The 25,889-nt window shown below is 28.5% G+C and overlaps 1 protein-coding gene across 2 annotated transcripts; it reads left to right on the top strand.

Annotated features, from left to right (window-relative positions):
• The first annotated feature begins 904 nt into the window (after nucleotides 1-904).
• Nucleotides 905-25,753, top strand: LOC111030652 (ATP-binding cassette sub-family G member 1). 2 transcript variants are annotated; one of them, XM_022310264.1, is made up of 10 exons: nucleotides 905-1,055; nucleotides 16,602-16,719; nucleotides 19,649-19,984; nucleotides 21,540-21,781; nucleotides 22,357-22,491; nucleotides 22,585-22,715; nucleotides 23,305-23,473; nucleotides 23,574-23,674; nucleotides 24,091-24,246; nucleotides 25,268-25,753. In XM_022310264.1, the coding sequence occupies exons 1-10, from the start codon at nucleotides 905-907 to the stop codon at nucleotides 25,607-25,609; spliced, it is 1,881 nt and encodes a 626-aa protein (XP_022165956.1). In that variant the 3' UTR covers nucleotides 25,610-25,753. The 2 variants fall into 2 exon arrangements, with proteins under 2 accessions (XP_022165956.1, XP_022165957.1); XM_022310265.1 differs by lacking the exon at nucleotides 905-1,055 and adding an exon at nucleotides 14,487-14,900 and having other exon boundaries at nucleotides 25,268-25,609.
• Nucleotides 25,754-25,889: the final 136 nt, after the last annotated feature.

Raw genomic sequence — 25,889 nt, 5'->3', positions numbered from 1 at the left:
ATTATAATTGTTGACTTCTGTTGACCCAACTATACGCATGAGACGATACTAATATACTATAGTGCCGCGATTTAAACGAAATCGCGGGCACACTGTATAATATTATTATCACGGACGATTCGACCGTTACGAAGATCAGCCTGTATGACGCTCGCTCTACGGTCCCTGCGCACCCCGTTACGGAAGGGTACGCATGCGCGTCGGCCGTAGCCCTATAGTTCGGCGCGGCGTGCGGCGGCATTTACCGCATGCGACACACGCTATCGGCGCCCGTATTAAAAAGGGGAGTGGTGGGCGGCGGCGGCGGAGGGCACAGAGTAATGATGATAATAATAATAATAATATACCGAGCTCAACGCCGAACATACTAGCTGCACCAGCACCACACTACTGTTCACTAGTAGTGACAGCGGCCGGTCGTCCGTCGTTTGTGTTTTACGTTTATTTCCCTCTCAAAATTATCATTTTTCCGATACTGTATGGCTCCGCATGGCCGTTGAACGGGACCGCCGGAAACGATCGAAATCACATTATAATAATACTGATAGTATATGAAGATCAGATACGCGAAAAACGAGTTATCGCGAGAACGGAAATCAAATTAGTTTTTGCGTGATCGATAATTTATTTGTTCTGTTCTCAACCCGTTTCGAGTGCAAAAAAATCCCCGGACGAGTGCTCGTGTTTACATATTTCACAGTCTCGATAATATGTATCCTTACCGTGTCCGAACGTGACGTTATACACTTCGGTCGTCGTAATATTATATTACTATAACACAATATAAGCACACAACACACTTACCCCACCCGATTGTCGGTTTTCTTGCACGATATAAGCTCGCGTTTGGTTAGTGCATCGGAATAATATTATTCAATACGCGTGTCCCGCATACGGAGGAGCTATGGCGACCGACGTAAAATACAGGACCGATGACGCGTCCAACAACAACGTGACCGGAAAAAAAGGGCAATTGTTCGCGAAAAAGGCTGAAGTCGACTTGTCGTTCGAAAATCTCACATACACCGTAAACACGTTCAGCAAGTTCAAAAAAGGTTAGTGTAGGCTCCGCGCCGCTGTATCACTTATATAATATTATTAGGTATATATATTATATTGACGGAACTAGATGGTAACAGGCAATATGCCAAAATTAAACTATTGTAGTTTAGGTACCTATAAATAATAATAAAACGATGGTATATGTGAGTAAGAAATCATCGGTTCATCGTGGTATGAGCATCACAATGTGTCAATATACATAGTATATAATATAAGTGTATGGACACACTTTCAATGTTTATTGCAAAATCAAAATTGTTGTAGTACCTGGCACCTGCCTACCTATCATTTATCAAATCAGTTTTATTTCAGCGTTATGTTAGTCAATTATTTACACGAAATATGATAACGATGGTTTGTGCAAATAATAGGTTTTAATAGTATTTTGCGATGAAATTTCATGATAAATTGATTTCCACACAAATGAGCATCGTATTTTAATAATATGATGTTATGCTTATTATTGTTATCATTGTTTTTAGATCAACTAGTGGAAAGTGTGATAGAACGACCGTTATATAACTGAAAACTATATTTAAAAATAAATGTTGAGAGGAAGTGAAATATTTTGAATGAGACTTTCGAGAAATGTTAGTTGTACCATATCTTTAAAAATAGTGTGTATTTTTTATTATTATAGGTATTACATTAATTACCTACTAATTTTATCGTCAAATTGAACTATATTAGTGGTAGGTAGGTATCTAATTAGGTATGCATTTTATATTTGTATTCTATAGAAAGTTTTTTTGGAATATTCAATACAATTTTCTAAGAATATAGAAAAAAAGACTATTAATTACCAAGAACGTAAACTAACTAATGAAATATAATTTAAAATTAAAATGTATCCTTATTTAAATTCATTCTATTAAAAAAAAAAATAATATGATTTATGAATTTCATTAGGCATACAATTATACCTATATGAGGTGAATAGGACACATTTTACTTAATATTAAGTAGTAAATAAGGTGAAATACATGCGTACAAATAATCGGTATTCAGGCTTATGGTAAGGAATAAAATAAAATAAAAAACAATAATATATTTACATATGCAGATACTGAATTATATTATGTAGGAAGAAATGTTTTCTTATAAAAAAAAGAAATAAAGAAAAAAATGATTGTCAAGGTAAAATGCGGGGTCAAGTTTATAGGAACAACACAAATAGTAAAATGCAGTTAAAAAAAGGCAAATACTGATTATTTGTAATTATGAGTTATGAAGCTGATAAAAAATAGCACCTTGTGTCTTTGTTACAAGGTATTAAATAAATTATAACAAAGTTAAGCAAGATACATAAACTACGTGATGGTCACTTACCTCGCTTTGCTCACACCGGTGTTAGACAGTAGTGTAATATTATTATTTGATAAGTACCTACTATACAATTGAAATCAATAATAGATACATTATATCGTATTCAAAAAACGATTCTGAATGAAGCTTGTCGGCTTACAACGTTCAACAATTTATTATAGAACGTTAATAACATTTTAAGTTAATCGTAAAAAAAATGTATGAATAAAGATGTTCAAAATGTATAGAATACAGTAATGCATAATAATAATAATATATGATCTGTATAATAATTGTATAATACTGTAATATGGTATTCAAATGCCAAGTTCATAGGTGACCCTATAGAATATGGCCTAGGCCAGGTGCCCTATGGTCCAGACTGGTCGACATAATTATAAATAACTTGATTTAAAATAATGAAAAAATCTATTCGATCTACCACACATTGTACATTTTACCTTTTAGTAAAAATATATACTATATTATTATACCTTAAATCCTACTCTTATACAATAATAATAATTATTTGAAACGTTTTTATGGACTATTTGACATATAAATCGAGCTCCGCTCGATATCATTTTTTACATGCATTCGGAGATTTACTGTTATAGTTTTAAATTATAAATACCCTCCCATCTGATAACTTTAATATTTTCAATTTTTTAATCTATACGAACACGTTGGTAGGTAGGTATATTTACAAATAGGTACAGTATTTGATTTAATAGTTTAATTTGACTATACATCAAAATTCAATGATTTATCTAGCAGTTACACTTTTAAAAGTATACGTAATGTCATTTTCCAAGATGTTTATGGGGTCAAAAAATATTTTTTAAATTTAATCTCGAACATTAATAATAATATATAATTAATTTATAATTTATATATTATAATTTTCAATAATTATAGGAAGCGTACTAGTTGCTTAATAAATATTTATATACTTATACATTTAATTCGATGTTCTCTGTCAATATAATAATTTATAAATGCCAAGGTTAAATTATTATTCTATAATTTTGATATTTCTAAATTCTTATTTGTGGTTATGGACTATTTGGAATTCATCACTCAAAATAAACTCTAAGAATAATTTATAATGAATAGGTATTGTTTAGGTACATAATTCAGTTTCAACTCTTGTAGTCTTGTAAGTCATTTTTATACACTTTCAATGACATGTATTCGATTAAATCATCATATTAAGTATTAAATACAAGTATAAGTTTCTTTTTTTCTTTTTTTTTTATCTGTATAATTTCTATTCGTTTTAATAACAAAAGTTATTAGTGTAAAGAGTGCTTATATATATTTTTTTTTTGTACAAATTTTATTTCTTAAATATATTAGGTAGGTACTAAATTAGCTTATATAATTCTAATGTTTTTAAAAAAGTTTTATTTTTATGGTCATTTCTGTTTGAGGTTCTAGAATTTCTAAGAAGTGTTCTGGTAAATGGTTTTTTTTTCTTGCGTTTTCATATTTGAGACAGCCTGTTAAAATATGTTTCATTTTAATTTGGGTTCCTTGTGTTGAGGAACACATTGTTGGGGCTTCTTTGGTCATTAAGAAATCGCGTGCATTGTGTGGTCTATTCTTAGCCTGTTTAAACTAATTCGTTTTTTTTCTATTTGAACTGTTTGATGGCCACTTGTCAGTTGTTATTTTTATATCATTGAGTATTTGATTTTGTTTTTTTCATATTCTATCGCATTCTTATTTTTATTTATTTTTTTCTGTTTTATTTGTGCTATTTGTTTGGATACCTTGAATGTTGGTATGTTATAGTTAGGACCTTCATATTAGAGCAATTTTGTTGTCTTTTTGCGTTGGTTGGATTTTTTTTTACTGCTATTTTACTATATGCATACATCATGGAATACGTTTTCAAAAATTAATTATAAACTTAATTAAACTTATTTAATTTGTTTTTAAAATGTATTTAAATGTAAGTGTTTTTAATACATTTTCTAACTAAAAACCTACCACTAAATTAATTTAAATCAATTATTCACGTTAACTTTGTTAAATTTTGTTTTAAAGTTTAACATTTGTACATAGATAGATAGGTTCTATTTATTGAATATGAAATTCTCTTTTAAACATTTTGAAAATATTGGTAAGCTGTAGAATGTAGATAAATATCAAGTATAAAAAATACAATTATAAATGATCGGTTTACTATATTTATCTTTATACCTACAAAAATATAATGTTATATAATAATAAACAATATCAATCATAGGTAGGTATTCATATTTTATTTATCTCTTGATATTGTAGTATTTGTGTGCGCGAATATTTGTATGTAAAAGTTATCCATTTACTAAAATCTACGTTTGTTGTAGAATCTTAATAGGTACTTATTACTTACTAATTATTAGCTAAATTAAAAATAAGTAACTAATAATAACTGTACTCTCTTTAATTGAAATATAGACATGAAAATGAATTATGAATTATTCTTAGGTATGAAGTATAATTTATAATTATAATATATTTTACTTATTTGTTTTGTCATAACCATAAGTTATAATAAAATAAATAATATAATGTGAATAATCATTATTTTAAATATTTCCGTAACCAAGGTTGTTGGGGTCAAGTTTTATTGATAGCTCATTAATGAAATAAGTACCCATGTATTGTTTGAGTTGAGAAATATATAAGCTTCGTATTTAACGTATATTATACATACCAGTAAATTAACAGTAGGTAGTATGCATTTGTTATAGTTTGAATGCAGGATTTTAAAATTTCAACGATTATTTCAAATAGCTTTGCTTTCAAAATTTAATTTTAAGTTAAATACATCACTATCTTGCACCGAGGTGAATCGAAGCGACTAAACGAGCATGAGTATGCACTATGTTATAGATACCCCGTATTCTGTAGCCACTAATCTGTATCCTGTCCTAGATTTTTTATTATTATTTAAATATTTAAATATTTTATTTACATAAGTTTTAATGCAATTATGATAGCGTATATAACCGTGTTCCAATGTTTTATTAGTTATCACTTATCAGCTCCCAGTTGTAGGTACTTAAAAATAAAATTATATGTTATGACTGAATTATAAAAACAATTATAATTTAGTCAATAATAATCAAACAATGTATTCTTGAATGAAATGACTAAAGTTATTAGTTTTTACTATTTTAGTAATACACAGTAATCTAAAAAAAAAATAAGAGTGTAGTATGAAGGACTTTAAACATTCGCTGGATAATTAAGTATACCATTAACATTTACTTAGAATATTTTGATTTTTAGTTACTTGTTATAATGACGTATTATATTTTTTTTAACTATTAGGTACCACTTATAGTAACTAGTTTGCATGTTTTCTAAAATTCATTCAAAACTTAGATTAGGAATATAAGCATTTGTTTCAAAATACCAGGAGTCTAATTTTTTTTCATATTATTTTGCATTTTTAACTTTTTTTTACATATTTTATTTTAGTGCATATTTTGTTAGTTTTTGTTATATTCGCATTTTATGTTTATTTTAAGTGCATATTCGAATATTTACATATACCTATTTCTAAATTAGTATTTCGTTTTTCTTTAAATTGGTTTAAAAAAAATGTTATGGCATGTATAGGATATTCGATTTGTATTAATTTGTAGTTTCAAATTTTTAACTATAAACTGCCGATATAAATTATCTACACACAGACTCCAACCTATATTGTACAATCCTTTTAAAGTCACGGAATACTTTGGTCGATCGTGATTAGCTTATCAATGTTATAGGTATTCTTCAACCATTATGATCCATGATTATTTCTTAGTGTTGTCACTGTAGGTTCTAGTTTTCCCCAAACTTGTGTTAAGATTTAACATGTTACGTTTTTAACAACATACATTAAACAATTTTCTAATAGATACCGTAAGAATGTTTAGGTTTTTAATGCATATTGTGTGACTGATGCAACATTGTGCATATTTAGAGAATTTTTAGGGCATGAAGTCTCTTGACTTCATAATTATGTATAATAAATATAAATAAATGTACATCGATGCACTGTGCCATGAAAAAAGTCGTAGAAAATTAAAACAAAGAAAAAAATTTAATTAATTACATTTACATGTATAAACATGCAGAAGAACTTTGTATTATATTTTCAAGAATGTTGCCCGAGCAATCATTTTTTTATCAACATTTATATAAAAAGAAAAAATTTTCAAATGGTTATAAATAACTTATTAAGTGTCAGAATTACGGGTAAAAAAATGACAATATAAACATTTGGTGAAATTTCAAGTATCTACAGTTATTCATTTCTGTATTATAACAAAATTGACCTTGTCGAAAACTAGTTTCAAATAAAAATTCTCTTCTCCCCCACATTTTTGGAAATTTTTACTTTTTACTCCTCTAAGTACCAACTAGATTCACTTCCCTACCATAAAAAATATTTAAATTGAAAATCTAAGCATATTCTTACTGCTCGAAAAGATGACTACAGACATACAAATAAAATAGAATATACATCATCGCTTTTCTCAGAATCTAAAACTGGATGATAAGTAATTTAGTATGACCATATTAATAATTAAATTACACGAAGGTGGCGGTAATTTGAAAATACACTTAATGGTGGGTGTAGAGGGATTTATTGTCATCAGCTGTCGGTATTGATATTTTATGAAGACTTGATGACTGTATTCTATATATAAATATATAATATATATATATATATTATACATAGATATCTTTGTGTAATGTTATACGATGGTGTTAGAATCATGAATCATTGGTATTCCTCATAGATTTTTTTTATTATCGATAATATGCGTAATTAGTTACACTTTATAAGATTATACATTAGATTATATTATAATATACTGTTCAACATACATGTATGTTGTAGTGCAGTAATAAAACTTGGTGGGGAAAAAGTGTTGCCTGACACTCTACTCCTTTAATCTAAACTTGAAACTCTAGTTGTAGTAAACTATTATTAAATATCTGATTGAATAATGTTATATAATATTTACCGAGTACCTGTAAATAATACATTTCTTAGACTATGGATTCCGAAATTAATTTTAATATGTGGAATATGTACAATAGTAATATTTTTTAAGAAAATATATCAAATTTATTTACAGTATTTGTTCAGTGATTCATATTATAGGTACTCGTATGTATAATATTTTTGAAGACACTGTATAATATATTATTTACTTACACATGCTGTGTGTTTACCAATTATTATTATTTATCATTTGAGTTCAAAATTGTTTTACTCGTTCAAATCATTTCAATATTTTATCATTTTAAAGACTTAATTGTGTCGTTGAACTCTAGTGAACCTGATCGATATAACGCATAATATATATATAATGAGTTATAACCTCGGTAAACATAAAACATTCATGTGCCAAAGTCCTAAAGTCTAAAGGCTTAAATGATTTACGAGACTATTAAAAGCATCTGTGATGAATTGCAGTCATTTTGTATTGTATATTATTTTTTTTTTTTAAATTGTTTTTGAATATAAGATAAATACAAATGTAATAATAAATGTTAATAAATCCTGCAATCTTATAATATGTTGTTTAAATTAAACAATATTGAGTTAAATTTTAGAAATTTGAACCAATATAGTTATTATATTAAATAATTTCTCAATATTTATATTACCTCTGGGTGTCTACATAATTGTACATTACGTCCTATTATATGTACATTTAATTACTTAATACTTCTAATGTAATGCCTAAGTCTTGACCACAGTATGTGTGAGTCAATTTAAATTATTTTAAATCATTATGATTCTGCGTTCAATAAATTTTTATTAACAATTGGTTTAAAAAGTGTATGTCAGTACGCTTAGCACTCATAAATACATGTGTTAGCTATTACTTATAACTTATACTCTATTCGACTGATAAGAACATTGGTTTAAAAAAAAAAATGTTGCGTTATTTTATTCAATTTATTTTAAATTTGTCATGCTAATTGCATATAACTATAGATAAATGTTATTTGAACTTTTTGATTCTTTGTTAATTGCCAAATCATATTCGAATATGACAAGTGACTGTATATACTATATTACGTTAATAATAAATTATGATGTTTAGATAATTGTTCGTGTTTTTCTAAATGTAAATAATTTTTAAATATATTATGAGTATTTTACTTACTATTTTTTAATGTATAGTCATCAAGATTCAAGGTTAGGACTTGGCTTATGTTTTTTTCAAATTAAAATATTCATATTATGTTTAACGGGAGTAAAATATCTATTTCAGATGTCATACAAATGCTTTAGGTAACTGCGGTCTTTAGGGTATAACGTACTTAATGTTTCGTACGTATAGAAATCGAATGGCGGAGTGGATCGTTTGAAATTTTTATTACGTCAATGTTCGAGATCAAAACAAATATCAGTTAACGATTATTTAAAGTCAGTTTGGATTTTGTCAGGAAATGTTTAGTACCCACGTAGTACGTACATACTATAAAGAATTGTATAAGTCATAGTCTTCTAATGTCTCATTGTTAGGACGTCAATCGAGTGATGATGTGTTTCGTCATCTCTCCGCACCAATATATATGCACACGTAACCGCCGTGCTTATTATATAACACAAATGGATCAACTGCCGTAATGGGTATCATTTCCATGAGCATCATTTTTTGATTTTTGTTCACTGGTTCATCTATGTCATTTACAAATACAATATATTTTTCACTTGTACCACATCCGGCATTCTAAGACGGTAAAGAAAAAGTAAAAGGTAAAATTAAAAAAATTAAAATTAAATGAAATTATTTTTTCTATTTATTTAACATTTTAAATTCGAAGTATTCGACCATGCTTAACGTTCCACCAAAGACCCGATAGTACAGACATTTTTCTATTCCCAATAAATGTAGTTTTTTTTACTTATATTCATATAATATACAACCATGTTTGTATATTTTTTTTCTTAATAATTATTGTAAAAGATTATAATCTTGATTTAGCTAAAAAGCGAAGAAGTAAACTAAATTTTTAAAAATCGTGGTATCATTAAAATTACACAAGTAAATTTTAATGGTCGTATACAGAATATTATAATGACTATACGTTCGTGGCTATATATAATTGTTTTTTCAAATGGCGAGTGGTTGAATCGTTGGTAAAATTGAAATAGGTTTTCTGGGTGGATAAGGCGTCTTTATTTTATGACTATTGCATTGCGCGATATACTTTTGCCATAATAATAGTTGATATTCTTTTGTTCAACAATAGTCAATAGTTTTTAATAAACGTGATTGTTGACTTATGTACCAAAACAAAAATTAGGGTAGCCATGATAACGTACCAGCATCTGTGGTTGGCCACACTCTAGAATAATCGTATATTGATATGATATTAGGTATAATATGCATAAAACAACGGATGTATACGTGACGCATGACAGTTTTCAATGAACAGTGAAAAACAATTTCAATAATATATATATACATTATACATACACCTCTCGCAATCCGCCCATACGTAAACACCGATAGCTTATGTCTGAGTTATAAGAGGATGTGGTATACTCTCCTTCCTGTTCTGGCGATTAATCGTCCTTGATAATAATATTATAGTTGTGATATTAATTTTTATCATTGTGAGTATATAAATCATATTCGTGTGATTTAAAATAATAACTCGACGAACCACCGCCTACGCCGGCGCCGACGACACGTACGATATTTTGATATTGTCGGCGCGTCTCGACGCAGATGCGTGTGTGACGTCTATACGGAACGCGACAATGCACAAAATATTTAATACCATAAACCACGCCATGGTAATAATTTTCGTAGCCATAGTCATCATTGTCACTTCTGGTTTTTGTTTGTGATTTTTTCTTTCGATCCCGCCGTGCCACGTGCCGCATAGTCGAGGCGTCACGACTGCGATCCAACAATCCGTTCCCGTTCGTCGTATCGTTAATATCGTTCTGTAAGAAACTTTTTTAATATAAAATTATAATCTTACCGATTCGGATAGATACGGTCTTCGGAAAATACTAAAATACGATTTTATTGCCGAACCTATAGAACGAATGCGATCTATGGCCCAATGGGGGGCATAACACCTTTCAATTAGTGCGTTTGACCTTGAAATTATTATAACCTTTACAATAAACCTTATGTAATAATTAAGATATTGATGGAAAACGTTTTAAGCCAAGATAAATTTGTAGAAAAACAATAAACTCTAAAATAAAAATAAAAATAAAACTTAAAAAGGTTTTAGGCTGTAATAAATTGAGTGGATTTTGGGAACACTTATTTATTTTTACTAATTATTTTATTTTATAGACAACTAGAAATTAAAAATTGACATAAATGTTAATTTTGATCAACCTATTTGATTAAAATTATAATACATACAGTTTTATATTTAAGTATAAATCAAATTAATTTGGCACCAAGTCCGACCAACTTCAGTTTTTAAATGATAGGTACACGATTTTACAGCAATAGGAAATACTAAGATTTCAATACTGGTGTTTATTTGTATATTGAACTAGGGTATTATTCCTAGGTTTGGAGAATACATTACTCCCTATTTTAGGTTCACTTTTTTAGATGATTATAATTGATGTTGTAAATTAATTTTATTTTATTTATCAGTATCTTTATTATATCGCCTTATTCTTATTCCTAATATTATTTACATTTTTTTTTCTTAAAGACTCATCTCGTCTATCAAAATAAGGAACTTTATTCTTAGTGATGGACGAAGCAGTGTAATCACAAAATATGTAAACATTTTCTCTGTAAACATTATTACTGCTAAATATATAAATATATATATATATTATATTGATACAAACAATAATTAATATTTTGGGAAAAAATGGTTCTTATAGAAAACTAAATACGCATTCATAAGAAATATATCGATATATAATGTATCTACGAACCTATATGCATAATAACATGGAATACATAATATTTGTCGCAAATAGTTTATACTATCCGATTTTAAAATAGATATGCATTTAAAAGTAATTAAAAGTCATAACCAAGTAATTAGTAATGTTTCTACACAAATTGAAATTAATTATTAATTATGAGAGAATTATTGTGGCAAACTGGAGTCTAGGCGACCTTGAACTGGTTTGCTTTCTGTAATGTCAATGGCCGACTAACAATAATAATCGAAAGTGTGTAATAATATTGTCTTATATAATACTCATATAATATAAGAAGAGATAAATTTTAGATTTCCGAGTGTTCCTTGATTTTAAAACAATATTTGATCTTATACCTATAATATGTTATTGTTTAAACGTGTTGGTTGATAAACATATACTCAATAAAAACAAGGCGGCTGTCATATAACCCCTTCTATCACGTCTTATTGGCTATTGTTGTTCGTAAGTAGTAGATAATGTGATATTAAGCCAACTAATTCGAATCTTTGGGGCTTTATGCCAAAAGCAGTTCTAAAATTATCTCGAATAACGTTTGCAAAACATACTCGAATCTAAATGTTTTTAAGCTACTGAATTACCTAGATTGAACTTGCAAGTATACTATTATATCGTGTACCTATCTTATTAGTTACTATTAAAGTATTAATATTATGGTCTCACGTTTTCCTACCTTATTGTTTTATTTCAATTTTTTAATATCTTAATGACATTTATAATTCAAGCAAACAATTTTATTTCCATGTAGATATTATCATGTAAATAAATAACAATGAAAATTGTGGTCTATTACACTAGAATAGAATGAAATATATTTTTCTTTTTTATGACCTATGATTTCAGAAAATTCTAGGCTTTATACAAAATAGTAATAATAATAAGCGGTTTTATAAATATTTTATAAGAAGTAAATGTTTTACTTCTAAATTTTAAATGTATCACTGGATTACTGGAAAACATCAATATTTCGAAATCCATCAGACATTTCTATTATAATACCTAGCATTGATGTCATTGGATTTTTTACACAGAGTAACTAGGCTTTACATATTTTATTGAAAGAAATAAGACGAAACAATATATCTAACAATATTTAGCTTAATTAATTAAATTTAAAAATTTGAACACTTTAATAACAAACTAAATAAACCGGTTCAAAGAATAAACTGATATACAACATTTAAAATTATTATAAATTATAATATTGATAAAATAATAACCTTTCTACTTTTTAAATAATTCCCGCATTTTTTGAGTTGTTAATTCGATATTTTAGTTCAGTTCAACAAACTCTTATCTTTGTTAATGTTTCTATCATTGGTTCTTAAATAAACCAAAATATATTATTAAGATGTTATAATCATTAATCAACACCTATACTCAATCTGCCATTTATCAAAATGATAACATTTTACGAAATTAATAGTGAAGGTTAGAATTAGAAGAAAATGTAATATATTTCCCAATTATGTTACAGAGAATAAGTTCTATGAATATTTTCACGATAGTATAGCACTATAGCCTATAAGTATGTTTTAGGTATTGCATTGCGAAATTATTGCAATAAAACACATTTTTATTAATTTCCATGACTTACATTGTAAGGATTTTATATTGAAAATTCTCAATAAATATATATTTATTTAAATGCAATTACATAATTTATTCGGGTTATTCCTATAAATATATTGTTCATCAATGATTTTATTATCATAATATATTTTACAATATTGTATAAAATGTATTTATTATCTAACCTAACCAATTCACTTTTATACTTTGAGAGTACCTCTTAGCTACATTAGTACTTAGTGATGCTATTCGTTGTATAATTTTTTTTATTCGGCAAATATTCAGTTTTTTTTGTACCAAAAGACTCCGTGTCTCTATTATGTTTTTGTATAATGGACTTATGGTGCATAATTATTGGTTAAAATTAACTTTAGTGTGTACAATATGTATTTAATGCGATTACAGTTACTTTCAAATCGAGAATGATGATACTTTCATCTTTGTATAGTCAACCAAAAACTGTGTTAAGTGAATGATAAGATTTTTACTATTACTCAAAAAACGAAAGTAGACAAAGACTAACTAAATAAAAATGATTTTAAATACTAAACATCTACCTTTTAAATTATTACAAAAAAATGTGTTTTACTATTTTATAATTGAAATTATTTTCATAAAGTAGATGTGAGTAGGAACTGGTACTTATATTATGTGATTGAATATTTAAAATGATTTATTTGGTTCTGGATCTTTAAATTATAATGGATCGTCTCCTCAATAGCTTCCCTTTTCAAATAAAACTTACAATATTTTACTAATATAATAAAATATAGTAACATTTTTACAAAATTCTATACGTCACGCATGGGTGGGAGCGATATTATAGGTACCTAACTGGTATACAGTGTTTTAGAATATTAGATTGTTTTCAATGTCGCTATGTTGACATGTTGTGATCATATTGTGGGACTTGTTTCTCGGTCATTATAAACCAATACTACATTACTAAATATGTGTGATACCATAATTGGTTTAAACTTAAATTGTATTATTTACAATAAAAATAATGTTTACAAGTGAGAATTTAATAAACATGCAATTTTAAATCAATTCTCTCATTTTAGTAGTCGTGACGAGACTTTATGGAATATAATAATATAACTCCATATGACTAACTTGTGGCTTTTCCTTATTAGTATAATATATATTATAATATAAACATAACGTACCTAATCTAATATATTATATAAAAAATGTCATCGTACATACAAATTTTCATAAATTTTATATTCTGACTCTATTTTCCCAAAGCCATTTTGAAACATAAATACACTTAATTGTTTGTAGCGTTGAATACATTTTCGTTTATTTACTATGGATACAACTTATTAAACGACTTTGAAATCATTCCTAAACAGTATGTAACCGATGTACCTATATTATGTTGAAATACATTCAAATTTAATACGCTCTGTAAAAAATATCTGTGCAGTACCTAATGCGCGTCTACTTTATTTAGTAACGAAAAAAGTTATAATGTGAAACTCGATAAACATTGTTTCATTGAAGCAATAAAAAAAACAAACCTTAACAATATCATAATATTATCGAATACAGCAAACAGTAGTATTATTATAAATTCTCAGCCTGCTGCTTGTCATATTTGGTGACGTGCGATGGCGATTGTAAAATTTAAAAAAACAAGCCCATACAGGTAGCTTTAGATTTTTTCCTTTCGTTTGTTAAGTCGTATAGTTTCTGGTGAAGAAGACACGCTGAATCCTGTTAACAATTAACCATAAACAATTATATTATTACCCCAAGGTAGTTTTACTATTCAACTAGGATATTGTGATTGTAATTTATATCATTGTATAATATTTATTTACGAATTTCACTTGCCGGTAGTAGAATAGTTTCAGGATAAGCGTTACCGCCATCGACGGCCTTCGATCTGAACAATATAATAATATACGCACAAAGAGGAGTCGAACGTACAGTATAATATAATGCGGGCAACTGGGCAAGTTGAGTGTCACGGCCGTCGAATGACCCAAATTATTTTCATGTAGGTACGATCTGCGATAATTGATCGAATTATTTATGTTTTATATTTAATTTATAATAATACCATAGGTATAATATTGTTGTCGATTGAAGAAAACCAAACAATATATAGATCATGTTGTTTATATGCTGTATGTCGATATATTGATTAAGAGTACAATTTGTAAAACTGTACGGAAATACTTCAAATATAAGATAAAAAATATAACATACCTCTATTTGTGTATAGTGTCTTACTTTTTATCATTTTTTCAATCACTTGTAATACATATTTAATATTATTGATTAATATAATGATAAAATTATATCGTGACAAAAACATTTCAGTAACCGTGTAAAAAAAATTAAGCTTATTATACCTATCAGAGCAAAAAAAATGTACATAATATCCAGAGATTTGTTTGTATCGTCGCCTGTGGTTGTAGCCTTGAATATTGTGCATTATAAATAAAGGTGAACCTGCGAGTAGAATACAATTTTTAGTAAAACCGTATCTATCTGACGCGACAGTGATACAACCATACATAATATCAAATGATATAATGAGCGATTTCCTCCTTGAAATTCGTTTCCGTCCCAGCGGATCGTCAATCCAACTATTGATAGTCGTTTCGTATTCAGTGACATTGCTGTTCCACAAATCAAAAACGACCTTTGACTCCTCGAGAAAAAAAACATTGTGGTGTTGATTGATTTTTTAGGGGATTTTTTTTTTTTAATTAAGCTTTAGGCTCATGTAGATAACGGATCGAGACGATGGGTGACATCAGAATGATTTTTAGTTGTACCAGCGGTACCTGATCAAGCTCGGATTTTTTTTGTCTGACAGTTTTTTAACAACCGGATGAAGCACAACGTATATAGTTATTAGTAATAATAATAATAATAATAATAACTTATTACTATGTATAACATAGTATAAAGTAAAAAAATTGTATACTCGGTGTGTTGCACAAATCACAAGTGTCAAACGAATGTTGTTGAATTCCAATTTTTTATCCAGTTAGGTAGATATTGGTTTATTGCTTACTATATCTACTGTTAATAAAATAATATGTTTTACAATTTATTCGAAAATAAATGTATGAAATAAAAACTGATTGAATTATGTAGAACGGTTATACTATATTTGAAATTTAAAATAATAGAACTTCCAAAAAATTAAAAAAGGGCGCATTATTCTAAACAGAACTCAACTTCAATGAGATTTTTTTTTAAACAACTTTACAAATACATTAGAAATTATTATATGTTGTATGTTATTATAATACCTACACTTATTTATTTGTCATTACCCTATATGTTTCGACTCTAGGTAGTATTATAAGATTATACTACCTATGTTATACATAATTATATATTATTTTATGTGCATGTCGAATCATATAAATGTGGCTTGTTAAGTCAACAGTTATCTGATTTCATATCTTCATAAATCTTAATATTTAATTTCTCCAAATATTATATTATTGTATTTATGTAATCGACAGTGTCGAGTGAAATGTAGGTACACCGTAAAAGCTTGACTAACACTGCACGCGTGTTACGTATACATACAAACATATTATTATCATGTATCATTAACCTATTGTACAACTGATCTATGGGTATTTAAATAATAATAATGATATACATAAGCTAGGTACCAAAATAGGTATAATTAAAGTGTCATGGTCGGTAAATATTTGTTTTTCGCTTTTAGTAAAAAAAGAGATTTTGCACGGCATCAACGGCAGTTTCCGGTCTGGACAACTAACAGCCATCATGGGGCCGTCAGGTTGCGGCAAGAGCACATTACTCAACGTTCTCGCCGGATACTCGTGAGTGCATTAAAACAATAATATTTTAATAAGTGTCGTGTACCTCTGTGTGTAATTAAGAATAATGAATACATTAAAATCTACTATTAATAAATGCTAGCTCACGGGCTATTGTTTTCTTGGAGTAAAAAAACTAAGTAGGAAATGTCATTTTTGTTGAACAAGACAACTAAGTATTTTGGTTGTCGGTTAACTTTGTTAACCTTAAGGCGATACAAATATATGTTATCGATACCTGGATATATACGGCATTTCAACAATATGATTGTGGAAAGTTACTAAAACTATTACTAATGTTTAGACCTATATAATATACAATAAGATAGATATAAATGTATCTTCTGTAATTTTAATACATTTTTAAAAGTGTTTTACTTTGTCATTAAATAAAAATACGATTTCAACTTATGCTTTTAAACAATTTATCCACTTAAAATATAAACTAATATTCCTTAAAAAAACGTCATTTTTAAAAACTCTTTCTCAACCCTGTCTGTACATGCAAAATTTGGGCTTTGCTAACATAATCTGACTTAAATGACCCCCCAAAAAATGTTAATTTTAAATGTTAAAAATGCACTACTTATTTATATCCTAAATAATTTCTTAAACGCAGACTTACAATTGAAAGCATTTGCAAAAACAGCTATAAAATACCCTGCACTCAGTACACTCATTATCATAGGTAACTATAATTAATGGACCACCCAGAGACTCTAGAAAAACTTATTTCAATCAATTCTTGCCCTTAAGAAGTTGAAAAAACTGGTGTAGTGGCTTTAGTCCTACATCATTGTTTGCATTTAAACCCTTAGTGATTTCAGCTTCTCCAAGTTAAGTGTTTTTTTAGTGTTGAACTGTTTTCAATAAATATCACGTACACATATTATACGCAATATGTATAGATTGTGTAAATCAAATAAAGGGATATAACAATTTCGCACTGACTTTTATACTTTAATTACAATTATGACGATAATAATCGTCAGATGATTATTGTTATTGTAAAAACAAATACAAATAAAAATGTAATAATTGAATAGTTTTAAATCCCATACAATACATTAGAAAAGTATCACCTGTACAAACAAATTTGTGCACAGTTTACTTAAATTTAATTAATCATGTATTGATTAGTTTTAAATGTAAACACGAACCAAGATAGTTTATTGCATACCTTTACATAATATTGTAAGAAAAATGCAGTTATTTTATAAGAATATACTTATCAGATGATTGTATTTTGGTGGGTTAATATGATTTTGAATTAAACTCCTGACAAACAATAGCCATTATATTGTTCTTTGTTCAAGATCCGATAACCATGCCGGTAAACACTCAGGTACGTGAAGAATGAGCCACGTGTAATATTTTATGTGTATAAATCAACACATTATAGTTAGTAACCTCATAATAAATAAATTATAAGGTTATACTTGTGTATCTTGGACTAAGTTATTTTACTTATTTATACAAGCCAAGTATAAGTACTTATGCAAGTTACAAGTTATTTTTAGAAATGTTTGAAAATAGTTTCCTCAATATTTTAGTAGTAGTCACCTGTAAAGATGGTAAAATATTCAAGACATATGAAGTCCATGATGTCATAAAAATTGATGAAGCTTAAGAGTATATTGAATAACCAGCTTCGCTAATTATATATCTAACTAATATATCCTATACTAATAAATGACTTTGACTTGGATTTCTTACATAGTTACAAATTATGTACCTATATTAAATGCAAAAAATGTATTTTTGAAAAGTTTTTTTATTTTATTTTTTCTTTGAGTACGTTATACTCGATTTGCTTATTATTTTTATTGGATACTGAGGAAGTCATATTTAATCTATAAAAAAAAACACAATTTAACGTATATTTTATTTTTTATTTACATAAATATGTGCATACTTTACATGTATGATAATATCAATAATTGGAACCACGTGTAGTTTCCGCATGCGACCCCGTTACCAATTAAAATCGCACGTCTCGTAGGCAACGCTCCGTGCATTTTTAAAGTAATTCGGACAACATTTGCACTCAAATTGCCTGTTACAAAGAGGAACAACTTAATATTTCCGCAATATTTTATTTGTGAATTGTACAATGATACAATATGATAATAATTACATAACATGTATTGTTATACATATCTACAATATATATTAAATATAAATCATAATTTAATGCAGATTTAGATTGAACGAGAGGTTACATCATAGGCAATTTTATTATTATGGGCATTTTCTATTCAAATAATATAGATGTTCCCCAAAAATACTTTTATGCTATACGAGTATTGTTATTTTATAACTTGTAATATTTTAGTACAATTTGTAATTTTATTATTTAAATTATATTCTACTTCGGATTATTTTTGGAGACAATATTAAGTTTTTATCCTTACCCGTCTCATATTGGAAATAAAAACATTTTATTCTATTAAATGTATTCAATAAAATGTTAAATAAGTTTTTAATTTTCTTTTATAGAAATTACTGTGTTTGAATCTGTTATATGTATTATTATTTGTTGCAAAAGAGATACAATTTTTAAACCTAAATGAACAAAAATATTTATAACATATATATTTGCTTTATTTTTAGCTTTAAATTTGCTCCGTCACTCGAAAAAAACCCGACTAAATCTCTGACAGTGCAGGTTTCACTAGTAGGACTACCTATCTGTATTATGTATTTATGTATGCCTCATATGAATGTCAAATTCGCATCCGTGACTAGAGGTGCATCGTCAAACTTAAAAAGCCTCTTGAAACCTCGCTCTAGTTACTGTATTTCTTTGTAGCTGCCCGATTTTTCACACGAACATTCGATCTTTCGGCCTCATAATATGTTTCCCGATCGCCACCAATACGTCATAATATAATATAGCATTTGGCTGATGTGATTTAAATGTACATTGCAGGATAAGTGGAAGTTCGGGCCAAGTATATTTGAACGACTCGTTGCGAGATGAAAAACAAATGGCGAACATCAGCTGCTACATACAGCAGGATGATTACGTGCGCGACCTGTTGACCGTCAGGGAATCGATGACGGTGGCGGCCCACCTCAAGTTACCTACAACCGTGTCTGCGATATCAAAGGCCAACCAAGTGGAGGACCTGCTGGACGCGTTGGGTTTGTCCATGCATGGAGACACCGTTACCAAACGTCTCTCCGGAGGCCAGAAAAAGAGACTGTCTATCGCTTTAGAACTTATAACCAACCCGTCGATATTATTCCTAGACGAGCCCACCACGTGAGTAACTTACATCTTATAATGAGCATGATGTATTATTATTATTATTAGGTAATTTTAGTTAATAATATTCCATTTCCCATGTCATGTAATACATTAGGTGTATGATTTTTTTAAGTAGGTATTATCAATAAAAAATAAATTATGGAACGGAGATTATAGAAACTTACAATAAACTTGTAATAATATAGTTATTATACTTGTTATTTTACTTGTTACAGTTACATTAAATATTTTACTGATACAGGTGAACCCTAAGAGTCAATATTTGATTTTAAATCCTAATATTTAAACTACATTTTTTTTTATTATTGATTTAAAGTTTAAATTTTAAACAAACCGTTATTACATAGTCAGTTAATAATATTTGTCAGCTATTTGGTTACACTTTGTATATTCGTAATCAAAAATAAAAAACAGCTATAAATAATATGTGGGAGAACTGTGTAATTTGTGTATTTTTTTTCTATAAAATTATGAGCATTGAACTATTGTGTACTATTGTCGACTAATATACTTAGGTATTATATATATGTTTCCCATCGTGCATAACGTTTGTAAATTAATTTATTGAAAAAAAATTGTTACCAGTTGTCGTTCATTTATTCAGGTAGACACAAACAATTATTTCATTTTGATTTACTTTTTTTGGTCACAAGTATCATATAAAATAAATCTTGTATATACATCTAATACAACACTTTTTTATGGTCGACCACGATTTCTTTAAAAACACTTTTCACGAGTTAGTTATGACATGACTTTTTTGAAGGTCAATTTTCCAAACGTTTCATTCGTTGAGCCAGTAAAGGCGTTCTCTTCAGTGTTTGATGAATGATTACGGTAAAACAAACACAAAAGAAGTATAAAACCCGAATGAATATTTCTGTAAGAAGAATAAAACTCCAAGAATACGTACAGGTTTTTATAGAATTATCGTTTAAAACCTATTACGTAACCTTGCGTATACTTTTTGTTTATTTATTATTATTTATTACGGTACAAAACCGTTGGACCAGTTTTGTTGTTCAACACGGAACAATCCTTTCATCGTATATTATTATCATTATTTTCTTTGTAATTACTCTGATTCATTCATTATGACGTCATCCAGAACGTCAGCGGATGATCACTCGAATAATACAGTACTTAATGCGTTTTTATCTTATGACATCGGGACTTTTCACTTGGCTACACTTCAACAATACATCGGCAGATATGTTTTCAATTGTGTTACCAACAACACCTTGATGAAAACCGATATATTAATATATTTGACTTGTGATTGGTCCAAAGTGGAGTAAATAGTTTTGGTCAATAAAGCCCCAAGTTAAACAGCGAATGCGTACTCACATATAAACCAACATTTGTCTATTTGTCTCATACAAATATAAATGATTTGATGCCTTAAATTTAGAGTGTATACTATATAGTGTATATTATATAGAATGTAGAAGTATAGGTATAATATATGATACAAATATTATTAATGATGTTTATATTATTTAATTATATTATGACGAGACATGAACTAATTTAGAATTTATTTTCATAGTGGTTTAGACAGCCAATCTTGCAGCCAGTTCGTGTCGCTGATGGCTGACCTAGCCCACAACCAAAGCCGTACCATGGTGTGCACACTGCACCAGCCCAGTGCTTTATTGTTCGAAAAGTTTGACCAAGTCTATGCATTGAGTTCAGGCCAGTGCATCTACCAAGGACCTCCCAACTTCGTTATTCCTTATTTTGCCGAACGGGCCATCGTATGTCCACCATACCACAATCCTGCAGACTTCTGTAAGTTCAAGATTACCTAAGTATAGGTTAAATTAGGTTTATTTGCATGGGTCTTTTTGAAAAATGCATGTTTATTAAACCAATTCAATTCAATAAAATGTTTGATTAATCTACTTAAGTAATTTAAACTAATTAAAAATTAAATATTTGACTTGAAAATGTTTATCAACTTTTTCAGTTTACAATGTAAAGATAAATGTTCTTTGAAAAGTATATGTAAAAGTATACTTTAATCTATTAATCTTGTTATTTTTTATACATCCATGTTTATAATTCGAATCGAATTAAATTCATAACATTGTATAAGATAACTGTAATTTATAAATTGAACTATTTGAGAATATATAAGTTCAATTAGTTATCACTCGTGTCTAGAGTTTAAATACCTAGCTACATGTACATGAAACGTTAATGTTAATCTTTTCATATTTACTTAATAATATTGCATTTTATTTATTATGCGATAAAAACTTAGTGTTAAGATTTTTTTTTATCATCTGATTAATTGATTTTTATATTTTAAATATATTTATATTTTTTATTATAATATATATATTTTTTGTTATTAATATTAGTGATCGAAGTGGCAATAGGCGAGTATGGTACTGATGTACTGGTCAAACTGGCTGATACAACAAAAATCACATACATTAAGGAACACAATAAATGTCATTTGATTTCCGGGGACCAAGAATTACAACTAGAAAATGGTACGTTTACTTTAAATTTATTGTAATGCACGATAATTATATTCGTATAATTAACGTGATGATAATTCATGTGGAAATATGTTTGTTTTGCAGGCACATGCTTGAAAAATAATAATATTGCCAAGAAACAATCATTCAAAACCAAGATTTTAAACAAACCTCCATATTATTTACAAGCTTATCATTTGTATTTACGAAATGTTATCATGTACAAACGAAACAAAGTGAGTAAAATACGTATTCAATTAATTGGACTAATCAATGGAACTGCACAATTGTTTGTGGTTAGAAAAATATGTACAATATTCATTAAATTGTGCAGCATAATTATAAAATATAAATAAAATGCTGATCGAAGTTACTTGAAAAAAAAATACCTGCGGGAAGTTGGTACCAAATTATAATTTATAGGTACTGATAGAGCACTTATTGAATCTACAAACACGCCCAACAATCATATTTGGTGCTAGACTCCAAGTTATAGACCGGTAGTTCCAAACATTCCTAACTACGCCTAACAAGTAGCAAGTGTTTTGGAGTTCTATGAAATGGTATTCCCTAACTTCGATCTTTAGTCTGGTGAAATTGGAAACACAAATGCATAACTCGGTAGTTAAGTTTAACAGGTTTAACAACTTTCTAACAACGTCTAAAAAGCACCAAGTATATACTTTTGTTTGGTATAAGTCTACTATCAGTGCGGCGCCAACTTCACGTACGCGAAAAATACATTTTTGGAGTTATCATAAAAAGTTTCATTGACTCTGTAGTAATTAGTAGTTGTATTAACGTAGATGGTTTGAAAAATTTCAGTCAAATCTTATGTTGCGGGTTCTCGCACATTTAGTCATTGCCCTTATTTTTGGATACCTATACCGTGGTGTGGGCAACGATGCATCGGTGGTGATCAGCAACATGGTATTTGTGTATGGTACCAATTTGTTTTTGGTTTACACCGGACAGATGGCCGTTATCGTGTCTTGTGAGTATATAATGTTATTTTAATACTGTGTATAATATCTGTAATATTTTTGTATGAACGAATTTAATATTTATAAACACCTATGTTTTTGTCTGTCCAGTTCCATTAGAGTATAAGGTCTTGAAGCGAGAACACTTTAACAGTTGGTTCACACTTTTTCCGTACATGGTATCCATACTACTGGTTGAAATACCGTTTCAGGTGAGGTCACAAGATATAAAGTACAGCGAGTTATGCTTAATGGATTGTATCAATCGATCGAATCCATAAATCATGTTTTGTTAGTTACCATTAATTTTCGCTTATTTTTATACTTTATTTATACTATTAAAACAATTTATCACAATAAAGAAAAAAAACTTTCAATATTGCGGTGGTAGATTTCACTTAACATCACGTAACTTATTTACCACACTAGCTTACAACTTAGTTTGGATTTTTATTTTTTGAGCATTGAGCCCAATTAAAAATTGTTTTATTAACCAGTTTTCAAATTAAGTGGAACACAATGTATAATTTTTTACCCAGGAAGTGGTTGCCTTTTCGAAAATAAATGCTTATAAACGCGTGTTGTATACCTAATGATTATAATATTAATTATGTTTGTCTTATCGTAGATGCTGTGTTGCCTCGTTTACATCGTGCCGTCGTATATTATGACCAGCCAACCACTGGAATTGATGCGATTTAGTTACTTCACTATATTTCTGGTAGTAACTTCCCTGACATCACAAAGTACCGGATTCTTGTGTGGTGCTACTATGCCAGTCAAAGTAAGTTATTGTGATATATCTTCTATATATCATAATTCTATTGACTATCTATTAATAAATACTGGTCGTTCGCCACTCTCCAGTCGAAATACTATTCACTTAGACTTGTTTGAACAGTTAATGAAATTAAGTAAGATTAGAAAATATTATTATTATTTAAATCAATTTATTTTTATCACATAGTATTATCTACTATTATAATAAAAATAGTCTTTTCTTGGCACAGATATATAGAATAAACTAGATTGCTAACTGCGATACAGCACTGTGTTATCGGTTGAAGCTACCGCCCCCCATTTTAATCGAGGCCAATGTTCGTTATCACTTATGTTTATGAGATAATATTTATTCTATATATCTGTGTTTCTTGATGTAGGTAAATCAAATATTATCAAAATGCTTTACTACAATATTGTTTCACATTATATAAGTACCTATTAATTTATTTTTAACACTTAATTGTATACTATATACATAATAGACTCTTATCAGTAACTCGTGATCATATCATAGACCTTATACTAGTTATACTCAAGGCCGTAGCCAGACAAATATTAAGGGGAGGGGGGGTTAGAGTATAAATATGTTATATTATATAATAAAATATCAAATTATAAAAATATAATTTAAATTAAATTAATCTTTATTTAAAAAATAATTAAATCTTATTTAAAAAAAAATTCAGGGTGGTTGGATTGAACCCTAATCCCCCCCTGGCTACAGCCTTAGTTATACTAGTATAAGGTCTATGGATCGTATTGATATAGGATTCATATCACAAGATAATAATAGTGTCTCAAGTGTAATTTTTTTTCAAATGTTTCTATTTTTTCTTAATTTCATGTTTTTCGATTATTTCGCATATGGTACCTAATGTAATATTTATCCAAAATTATTGCCAATAAATACGCGGCCATTAAAAAAATATAATCGTGTACGAGAAATGTACCTGTACAATTAATGCAATGCTTAAATGGTCGATAATGACTGATGAGTTATGACTAATGAATTTTTGTTTCAGGTGTCTGTATTCATCGGACCGGTGTTTGTGGTGCTCTTGTCCGTATTCGGTTTCGCAATACGATTTACAGACATACCCGCCATTTATGTGTGGCTTCACTATTTCAGTTTTGTACGAGGGTCGTTCCAGAGTCTCGTGTACACTCTGTACGGCTTCGGCAGAGGTGTCTTGCCGTGCTCCGACGAGATGTACTGTCACTACAAGAACCCGATAAAGTTTCTCACAGAAATGGAATTCGCCCAGGTGAACATCTATCCTGAATTTTTCTACATATGCTTCTTTTTCCTGTGCACTTACGTACTGACGACAACGGTCATATGGTACAGGCTGAACAAGCGGTAGATCTGACCCAAAACCAACGATATGATTGATGAGCCTAAAGCCCCCGATAATTATTATACCTATGTGTATATTATTTTTAATTGCCTAGCAAAACGTTTTATTTTGTATGTGTAATGTGTATATAGTGTACGATAATGATTAATATATTATTTATGTTTTTATATGTAATAATACATATTTTATAAACTACAGATGTATATATAGTAATATTACATGAGATGCTACTATTGATATAATAATTATTATTGTAATGTACAATACAAAGATAAATTATTGTGAT

The sequence above is a fragment of the Myzus persicae genome, unplaced genomic scaffold (assembly GCF_001856785.1).
Source record: "Myzus persicae strain clone G006 unplaced genomic scaffold, MPER_G0061.0, whole genome shotgun sequence".
NCBI lineage: Eukaryota > Metazoa > Arthropoda > Insecta > Hemiptera > Aphididae > Myzus > Myzus persicae.
This window is presented reverse-complemented; position numbering and strand designations above follow the sequence as displayed.